A 10,593-nucleotide genomic window follows, 5' to 3' on the forward strand; every position below is an offset into this window, starting at 1 on the left:
TTTTTTTTTTTTTTTTTTTTTTGAGACAGAGTCTTGCTGATGTGCAGTGGCATGATTTCAGCTCCCTGCAACCTGCGCCTCCTGGGTTCAAGTGATTCTAGTGCCTCAGTCTCCCTAGAAGCTGAGATTATAGGCGCATATCACCACACCTGGCTAATTTTTGTATTTTTCATAGAGACGGGGTTTTGCCATATTGGACAGGCTGGTCTCAAACTCCTGGCCTCAAGTGATCTACCCACCTCAGCCTCCCAAAGTGTTGGGATTACAGGCATGATTACAAAGTGTTGGGATTACAGGTGTGATTACAGGCATGATTACAAAGTGTTGGGATTACAGTCACCTGGCCCAGGAATTAGCTAATATTCTTTAAGTATTATTTCTATTCTATTGTCTTCTTTCCTTATGGGAAGAAGTTACATGTATGTTAGGTCATGTCACCGTTTCCATTCTTTTTTCCCCCTTCTCGTAACCCTAGAGATTTTCTAGCCACCTGTTTTCATGTTCACTTATATCTTCACTGTCCAATATCCAGTTATTTCTAATTACTGAGTTTTTAATTTTAGTTTTCGTATTTTTTATCCTAAAATTTACATAGATTCAAATTCTTATGTTTTCATCTGTTTTCTTGAGTATATTAACTATTGTTGCAAAATTCCTTTCTGATGACCGTCATATCTAGATTGCCTGTGAGCCTGTTTCTGTTGTTTTGTTTTTGATCATTCAATCCTTTTTCCTTGGGTGCCTGGCAATGTTTTATTAACATTGTGATGAAAAATTATAGAGAATCTGAATTATGGTTATCTTTCTCCATATAGGATTTAATATCCTCTGGTGAGTAGTTAGAAAAACATTGATTACTTTGATTCATAAGTGACTGATATGACATGAGCCTGAATTCAGGGCAGTCTGGAAATTCTGATAGCCTCACTATTGGTGCACTACTGGTATATAGCCCTTAGCTAAGGTCTCGGTTGAAAGTTTGGCATATTTACCAAGATACCTCTTCCTTGGCAAGTCCCGAATTTCAAGTGTCATGAGGCTGATGAAAGATTTTTTTAAAAACCTCATTTCAACATCTTTTTGTTGGGATTTCCTGAATTTCAGTCCATGCTGTTTATGATTCAGCACATTCCTAGAGAGAGAAAGTTGAACAGAATATTGGGCTCCTTTCTTTGAGGTTCCTTTTTATTTTGCTGAGATCCTGAATTCCTGGCTCCTTGGTGGTGCAACATCCACTTTTTGTGTCTTCCTCGCCCAGTGAGACTCATACAACTTCTGGGATGCTGCTTTCTGCTTGGCCTTTTGCTCTGTGCTGGTAATTGGCAAATACCTCAAGGGGGAATTGAAGTGAGATCTTCAGAGTGTTTCCCTTCTCTAAGGAATCTTGGCTTCTCAAGTCCTGACTCTTGGTTGTTCTCGCGAAACCTTCAAATAGCTGGGGATTTAGGGGCATGTTATATAACCTTTATAGTTGTTTTCCATGGGAAATTTGGTCTGATATTGCTGTTCTCTCATAGATAACCTAATTGCCTTTTCTTTTCGTACCCTGGTTTTATTTTTTTATTTTTTATTTATTTATTTACTTATTTTTGCTGTTTTGTGCTGTAGAATCGGCAGTCCTCTCTCTCTTCTATTCTTCTAGTTGCTAAGAACAGCTAAAACTAATTACTATGTTACTTACCATTGCACCATCAGCCAAGCAGTTGCTTAAGTCAGACATCTCTTGGAGCCATCCTTGATTCGTCTCTTTTCCTCATTCTTTATATTCAGTCACTTTCGAAGTATATCTAGAATCCATCTACTTCTCTTCATCTCCATGCTACCAACATAGTTCAAGCACCCTGTCTCTCCTGGACTATTGAATTAATCTTGGAACTAATCCTTCTAATTTCATTCACATTCCCTGTAGTACCTTTTCCAAAAATACCTTGAGTGTTTTCCATTGAAGAATAAATTTCCGTAGAATAAAATTACAAATCCTTACCTTGGGCCTTCAGGGTCCTGCATGATCTAGCTCCTGCCTAACATGATTATCTCATCTCATTTGATTTACTATGCTTTAATTATATTGGCTCCCTTTCAGTTCCTCAAACATGCCTACAAGCCCTGTCCCACAGCAGGGCTGAGTCTTTGCCTAGGATATTCGTCAATATACTTCTTTTTTTTTTGAGACAGTGTCTAACTCTGCCGCCAGGCTGGAGTGCAGTGGCGCGATCTCGACTCACTGCAACCTCCGCCTCCCAGGTTCAAGTGATTCTCCTGCCTCAGCCTCCCGAGTAGCTGGGACTACAGGCGTGCACCACCATGCCCAGCTAATTTTTGTACTTTTAGTAGAGATGGGGTTTCACCATGTTGGCCAGGATGGTCTTGATTTCTTGACCTCATGATCCACCTGCCTGGGCCTCCCAAAGTGATGGGATTAGAGGCATGAGCCACTGCGCCCAGCCTGGATATTCATCGGTATACTTCTGTACCCACTCTGCATCACTGAGTCTTTGCTTAGGATACTCATCAGTATGCTTTTGTACCCTCTCTGCATCTGCATGGGTAGTTTTTCTTTCTTCAGAGAAACTTTTCCTGACATCTAAAGTTGAGAGCCCTTACTCCCTTGGTTTCTGTTGCAAGACCATATTGATTTCTTCTGGAGCACGTATCACACTTTGTAATTCAGTTATTTGTCCTTGCCAGTAGGCCATAGATTCCAGGAGGGTAGATATATATGTATTTTATTTGCTGCCATAACCAGTACTTAGTATAGTGCCTTTTGTATAGTAGATTTTTCATAAAGGTTTGTGGATTAAAGGAGTAAAATGATTGCTTACAGACACCGTGCCAAGCTTATTACTTGGAACAAATTTAATCCGTCAGAAAACTCTCAAAACAATCCTATCAGGTAGGTAGGTGCTACTGTTAACTTCATTTCATTGATAGAGAAAGTGAAGTTTAGTAATGTTTGATTATTTTCAGGAAGCCAGCTAGCTAGGTAGCCTTTTTTGTGTTCTTGGATTTTTTGATTTTCTAACTTTTTGACCATTCTTCACTTTGTCGTATCCTCTTTACTATATTTTAAAGCCAATGGTTATGGTTATACTAATACTCTGATATTTTAACTTCAGCTTCTGGCCTTTGTTTAACATTTAATTTTTAACATTTTAAATCAGCATGTAATTTAATAATTTAAATGTGAATTTTAACATTTGTTTATCATTAAGCCAAAATGTCAGAAAATAAATGTGAAAGTCGAATGGAAGTTTTGAGAAAGCATTAACTGAAGTTTGGTGTCTTTAATAGGACTTAAGTACTTTAAGTGGTGGATTGCTATGCGGCTATCAAGTATTGTGATTTTTCGAGCTATAAAATCTTTCTCATTACTTTGTGACTGTAAAGAGAAAGACTGTATTATAATTACATGTATTTGAATATATTATGTCATACATGAAGAAAACATTTTTGAGCCTTTTATATTTAAAGAACTATTTAGTTATCCATATTTTTTTGTTTTAGCATCCAAAAAGATCAACAGAATTTTCATGGTAGGTATCATTTTTATGCTTACTTACTAGTCTACATGTAATCATTCTGTTCTTTTTATTTCTTTTTTTTTTTCTCGAGATGGAGTCTTGCTCTGTCGCCCAGGCTGGGGTGCAGTGTGGCGTGATCTCAACTCACTGCAACCTCTTGAGTTCAAGTGATTCTCCTGCCTCAGCCTCCCAAGTAGCTAGGATTACAGGCACACGCCACCCATGCCCGGCTAATTTTTGTATTCTTAGTAGAGATGGGGGTCACCATGTTGGCCAGGCTGGTCTCGAACTCTTGACCTTGTGATCTGCCCGCCTTGGCCTCCCAAAGTGCTGAGATTACAGGTGTGAACCACTGCGTTATTTATTCAGACAGTCAATAAGTATTTGTTGAGTACTTCCTATGTGTCAGACGCTCTTTTAGGTGCTGGTGTATGGTGGTGAATGAAGCAAACAAATCCTTCTCCTAATAGAGCTTACATTTAAATGGTAAAGATACAGACATTGAACAAAATAAGTGAAGTATATTGTATATCAGATGGTGGTAAGTATTAAGAAAAAGCAGTAAAGGGGGTTGGGAGTGCTAAGAGTATGTCTGTGTTCAGTTTTAAATAGTGGGAGCAGGGAAGGGCTCACAGAGATGTTGACATTTATGCAAGAGTCTAAAGGAGGTGGGGAACAAGCCATGCAGCTCTCTTGGGGAATTGTATTCTAGGCAGAGGGAATATTCCCTCATTGGAGTCTTTGTTCTTTTTAAATTTCTCAGTGTGTCTTCTGCCATTTCCTCACATTTTTATGTTTCTTGTGGTATTTGTTTTCTGTCCTGTGTGATCTAAGTGGTCTCATTATTTTCCTCACTAATTTGGGCAGCAAACATTTTTGGGTGCCAGTGTCCTAGATAGATCCTGTCAATAGAGCCAATCATTTTTCTCTAATGTGTTTCAAATCAATTTTCTCTTGTATCTCCACTACTTTGTAACCCGATCTCCATCCAGACGTCTTTTTACTTTAGTTATCCACTACTGTCTGCCTTCCACTGTTTTCCCAGATTTGTCTATGGAAAATACAGATCTCAGTGTCTGACTGACTATACTACCTACTAATGGCTGGCTTTCACTCACATGCTAATCCAGGCCAACCTTCTTACCATGACAGCATTAAGGCTCTTCTCTTGGCAGTTGGGCCGCAGTCCAGCCTCATCTCCTGTTGGCCCCTTGTATGTACCCTGTGTTTGAGTTGTAATGAACCCCTGCTTGTTCATAATCTTTCTTTTAACTCCTGTGCTGCTCTCTCATCCTTGCAGAGCCTTCCCTTTCTGCTTAAAGTGGACCTTGACTTCTCTTTATCTTGCTCCATTTGCACCTGAGACTTGTCCTCAACTGCAGTGCTGATTCCTTGGTAGTGTTTTATAATTTTGTCAGGCAACTAGACACTGTAAGTATGGAACATGCTGGGACCTCCAAATTAAAAATGACAGTTGGTACAAAGCTGACTTCTAGGAGGGACCAAGGAAAAGTAGCCAGAGTGGCAGGATAGCTTCTTCCTTCAGGAATTGCCCGCAATGTAAAGCGTAGACTCCAGAGGAACAGTGCTAGCTTAAATCCTATGCAGGCATCAGTATTTCCGGTTCTGATGGCCCGGGGATTTCTAGGTAGTAGTGAGTCTCAGCATTATTTGTCATAAAGTCATACTGCTAGATGAACAAGGCTAAGTCTACAGGGAAGGTAAATTATAGAAGTTAGGTAAAAGGATTGGAATCCTAGCTAATTGGTCTGAAATTCAGAGCTAGGCCACAGAATTAGTTGCTTTTTCATAATTTTCATTATCTGTACTCTAGCAACTGTAAGTATTTTTATATGTTTCTGCCACTAAACAGACTATGTACTCTTTGAGGGCGGAAAGAGGCCTTATCTTTCTAAACCCCTGTATCTAGCACAGTACCTACTAAATAAGGAAAACTCAATGAATGTTGAATTAGCACTGCAGGTGTCTGATAGAACTTTGCACAATCATGGAAATGTTCTTTATTGTGTTGTCTAATAGGGTAGCCACTTGCTGGGCTACATGTGTCTATTGAGCACTTTCATCATGGCTAGTGTTTAAGGAGTGAATTTTTACTTATGTTTAATTTTAATGAAAATATCTATGTGTATCTAGTGGCTACTGTTATTGGACAGTGCATGTGTATGGTTTATATGATTAATTCTTTCAGTGGACTAAAGAGATCTTTGACTGTTTTTGGTTTTTTGTTTATTTGTTTTTGGCTTGTATGCCAAGTGGTCCCAGATTCCTAAGCTTTTCGTTTTACTTTTTGTGATTTTTCAGTTTTCTTCTTCTCAATGTCAGCATTCTTTTTTTTTTCTTTCTATCATTAAGTAAGCTGTCATCGGCCTTTCTTTCAACTTTTCTGATTTTAGTCAATTCTCATATAGAAAGACATATAATCAAGGTAGTAGAATTATCTTTTTTTTTTTTTGAGACGGAGTTTTGCTCTTGTTGCCCAGGCTGGAGTGCAATGGCGCGATCTCTGCTCACCACAACCTCTGTCTCCTGGGTTCCAGCAATTCTTCTGTTTCAGCCTCCTGAGTAGCTAGGATTACAGGCATGCGCCACCACCCTGCCTAATTTTGTATATTTAGTAGAGATGGGGTTTCTCCATGTTGGTCAGGCTGGTCTTGAACTCCCGACTTTAGGTGATCCACCCGCCTTGGCCTCCCAAAGTGCTGGGATTGCAGGTGTGAGCCACCGCACCCGGCAGGAATTATCTTTTTTAAAAGAGCAAGTAGTGTAGGAATCTGTGAGTCATTTTACCTCTCCTTAACTTCCGTAAGAGTGTGAAATTAGTCCTCAGGAAAGAAGAGAAGTCTGAAAAGTATAAATTTATGTGAGCATTCAGTTGAAGAAAAAATACCAATATGAGATTAGATGAGTCACCAAGGGAGGGAGGGAGGATACCCTGAAGGCACAACCCCTCTATTTGGGAACAAGGGAATTAAAAAAGTAAGAAAAGGAACAGAGTTACAGGAAAAAAGAAAATAACAAAAATGCTGGATTGTCATTTAAGGCATATAGGGAGAAACTCCAGGAGGAAGAGTGGTCAGCAACAGCAGATACAGCAAGGAGGTGAGGAATATTGTATAATTTGGTGAAAGCTGTATGGGTCTCAATACATTATCAGATATTTCAATGTGGTCAAGAGTGTTTTTAATATAATTCTTGTAGTTTTCTTCCGTATTGATATGCTAGGCATAGAAGTATTCAGTATGTCCATTTTTTTGGAAGTCATTTTTTCCATTCTTGTGCCTGTATCTATATTTTCCCAACACTTTCTAATTGTCAAAATATTTTGCTTTGCTACTGCGTATAATCAGGACAGGCATTAATAGTGCTTGCTTTTTGCTCTGAAATTATTCCTTTTTAATCCTACACAGGTGAATTTTTCTGTTACAGAATAATAGGGCTGTTGGTTCAGTAGCAATCATCTAGTTCATGCTTTGATGCAGAGTTTGCAAAGAGATGTTTCTTATTAAATTCTTTGTAGCCAGAGAAAGAGTTTTACTAAAAAAAATTGGGAAATCAGATTCCCAGCTGAATAGGAGAGAAACAAATGGCTTTTTCATTCCCCAAAGTACTGTCTATCTTACTCCTTTGGGACTTAGAACAGGCAGCCAAGAAAAATCAAAAGCTGGGAAAACTTTTGCCCTAAATACCTTTATTCTGGGTTCATTGATAAGTTGTATGTACTGCAGACTGCAGATGTAAGCTTGTTATTATATTTTTGCTTTTCAAATTATGCCAACACGTGAGTCATTTCTGGAAGAAATGCTGACATACCTCATTTCTCAATTAGAACCACTAGATGGACAGCTGAAGTCTTCCTTGAGTAGTTCAAGTGGCTATCCCAGGGTGGACAAAAGGGATAGCAGTCTACTCTGAAACTGTAAAACCCATTTTTTGTTTCCCAGGTGACTTGAATAACTTATATAACTTATAATTACCTGAAAAGCACACCAAAAATAATCACAGGTGCAAAAGGGAGGTTTTCCAGAATAGGCACGTCAGATTATGACAAAGATAGGAACAATGGTCTAGCCACTCACTCTGTTTGAAAACATAGTATATATGTGGTCACATATTAGATGATTCATTCAAGCTAGAAGAGTAACTTTCCCAAATTGACCATTCTTGTCTTAATATTTTAAGAACATATTTTAATTAAAAATAATAGGAGTAATTTCTTATAAATTTATAATTGATGTGACTATTTTAATAACATAAAAACAATATTTTTAAACAGTTAACTTTTCAGAAAGAAAGCTAATTATCATTATGCAGCGTCAACTAGGTTAATGTGGTTGCCGCTCAGTTACCCTCCATAGTAAAGTTAATGACGTGTATTCCTTCTGTGATTTCTCAATGTACTTGACCAGTGGTTCCTAAAGAGAAGTACTTATGTGGCTTGTCCCATTTTGTCCTTTCTTGGCCATACTCTATTTATTTTCATCTGTCTGCTCTTAAAAATCTACATTTGCGGCTGGGTGCTGTGGCTCACACCCGTAATCCCAGCCCTGTGGGAGGCTGAGACGGGCAGATCACCTGAGGTTGGGAGTTCGAGACCAGCCTGACAAACGTGGACAAACCCGTCTCTTCTAAAAATACAAAATTAGCCCCAGGCGTGGTGGCGCATGCCTGTAATCCCAGCTACTTGGGAGGCTGAGGCAGGAGAATCACTTGAACCCGGGTGGCGGAGGTTGCAGTGAGCCGAGATCACACCATTGCACTCCAGCCTGGGCAACAAGAGCGAAACTCCGTCTCAAAAAAAAAAAAAAAAAAAAAAAAACCTGAATTTACCGTTTTATTTTTTCTTTCATTCTAATTTTGTAACTAATTAGAAAAGCAATAAGATTATTGTAAAACTTGTACATTTTAAGGAAAATAGTGCCATTTATAAAATTCTTCTTCTTACATGTGAATACTATTAATGTTTTTTCTCTCTACACTCCAGATTTTTTTATGTGTGATGTGATGTGTGTGTGTGTGTGTGTGTGTACAGTTGATAATTCATTTTGAAATGTTCTAATTTGGGGAGGTCTTAAAGATCCAGTTTAATTAAGGGTCCTTTTATGTGCCCTTTTGTGTAGGCAATTTACACTCACTCGAAAGAAAACCTTTAGTTCTTTGAGTTTTTCGATAGGATAAAACAGGCTTCTTTTTAACACATCATAGCTGTGCCATATTTCCTTTCTAAAATGCAGTCTTTGGCCAGGTGTGGTGGTTCATGCCTGTAATCCCAGCTACTGGTGAGTCTGAGATGGGTTGATCACTTGAGCCCAGTAGTTTGAGACTGCAGTGAGCTGTGATTGTGCTACTGCACTCCACCTCAGGTGATTCTATAGAGTAATATGGTTGTGCCAGTGACTAGAAACACTTTTCTAATTTTAATCCTGTAATTTCACTAAGATCAAAGCAAATTGAAACTCACCTAAACCAGACTACTTCAGTAGAATCAAAAGGAGCAGAGGTTTGAGTTTATATTTGAGATTTGTGGGATGCTTATTTTAAAATCTTTGAGATCTCACAAAAGGACTATTTTGTTTTTAACTGTTCCCTCCTTCAGTCAGTACTTTATCCTATTGCTAGATTTGTAAATACGTATATGGTATCTATATACATCTCTGTAGTACACAAGACCTTTAAAAAGACTCTTTAGATTTTAATTATGTTTTATTTACTCCCCCTTTCACCAGCTAAAAGTAAATGAAGTAAAAACAAATATCTAAATGTGTGATTTACAAAATTTACACATACATTTATCTTTTCAGAAATCACGTTTGCATAAAGTTCATTAACTGAGTTCAATGTCTGCTAATTTATAAGATACTTTCCCTGCCTTATATATTCAACCAAGGCAGCATATTCCAGTGGTGGTATTGTTAATTATATCAGAATTACGAACATCAACACTTTCTCAAAAGTACTAAATGAGAGCAAGTTTCTAGATCTTCAAATTCAGGTAATTTAATTTAACAAAGAGCTTTAGGACTAGTTGCAGTCACCTAGCAATTACTCATAAAATTGTTTTTAATTTCATCTGAGTTCCTTGAGAGCCACTGTGTTGAAGATTCTGTTTTGGGGATTTATGTGCAGTCAGATAATTCATATTTTGTATTTCTGTACAAAATCAATAGAACAAGACAAAAGCAAACTTACAGAAAATTAGTAAAAACATTTTTGTATGGTCTCATACTAGAGAATATAAAGCAGATAAAAGATTTTTATTGGCTGAAAACTAAACTTTGCTACGTGTGGAATACGTTTGTAATGAACAAATGATATACATACAAAGTGTTAGAAAGCTCAACCAAAGAAGTTAGTATGTTCTTTTGGAAATGAGAATGTCTTCATGTTCCAGTGACGTTTAGTATCTGGAATGCAGTAGCAGCCTGATCTTACTTTAGAGATTTTAAAGTTAGATCTACCAAGAAATGGCTGCAAAAGGTATTACATCTGGCTTCCTGAGCACTTTGATTAGTTACCCAAGAGTTGTGATTACTATGATATGACATAGTACAGCTGTAAAAAAATAAAGACAATTTTAAGTTTTATCCTGGTGTGTATACACAGCTTTGCTATGTTACAAGAAAGGTATTTTCTTTGTGATGAGTTTAGTGTAATAAATCAAACACATATATAACCTATAAGTGATAGGTTTAAAAAGTATAAATATATTGAAACACTGCTCAGATTTCATAGTCTTTTTTTTTTAAACAAAGTTCTTTTGGTACTTAAGTCAGTAAGCCTTCTTTTTCTTTGCATTATTTTTTAATAGTGTAATACCAGTTGCTGGCATGTATCGAGTGCCCAGGTGGGCACTGTTCTATGCTTCACACATGTTAACTCAGTAAAATTTCCCTACAATGCTGTTAGGTAGGTATTATTATTATCCCCGTTTTACAGATAAAGAAGCTGAAACATGGAGATTTTAAAGCAGTTTTTTGGTAACTGGTGGAGCCCTGGCATTCAAATCCTGGCATTCTGTTTCCAGAGCCTATTGTGTGACTGCCTATTATTCCCA

General features: G+C 37.7%; 1 protein-coding gene across 1 annotated transcript in view; it reads left to right on the forward strand.

The window, feature by feature from the left end:
• LOC105534266 (uncharacterized protein C9orf85-like) overlaps positions 1-8,692 on the forward strand; it is a 20,468-nt gene extending 11,776 nt beyond the window's left edge. Inside the window, 3 exon segments of the mRNA XM_011972952.1 lie at positions 2,202-2,330; positions 6,195-6,344; positions 8,660-8,692. Coding sequence (XP_011828342.1) covers positions 2,202-2,330; positions 6,195-6,344; positions 8,660-8,692 — 312 coding nt within the window.
• Positions 8,693-10,593: the final 1,901 nt, after the last annotated feature.

The sequence above is a fragment of the Mandrillus leucophaeus genome, unplaced genomic scaffold (assembly GCF_000951045.1).
Source record: "Mandrillus leucophaeus isolate KB7577 unplaced genomic scaffold, Mleu.le_1.0 Scaffold1324, whole genome shotgun sequence".
In the NCBI taxonomy this organism is placed as follows: Eukaryota; Metazoa; Chordata; class Mammalia; order Primates; family Cercopithecidae; genus Mandrillus; species Mandrillus leucophaeus.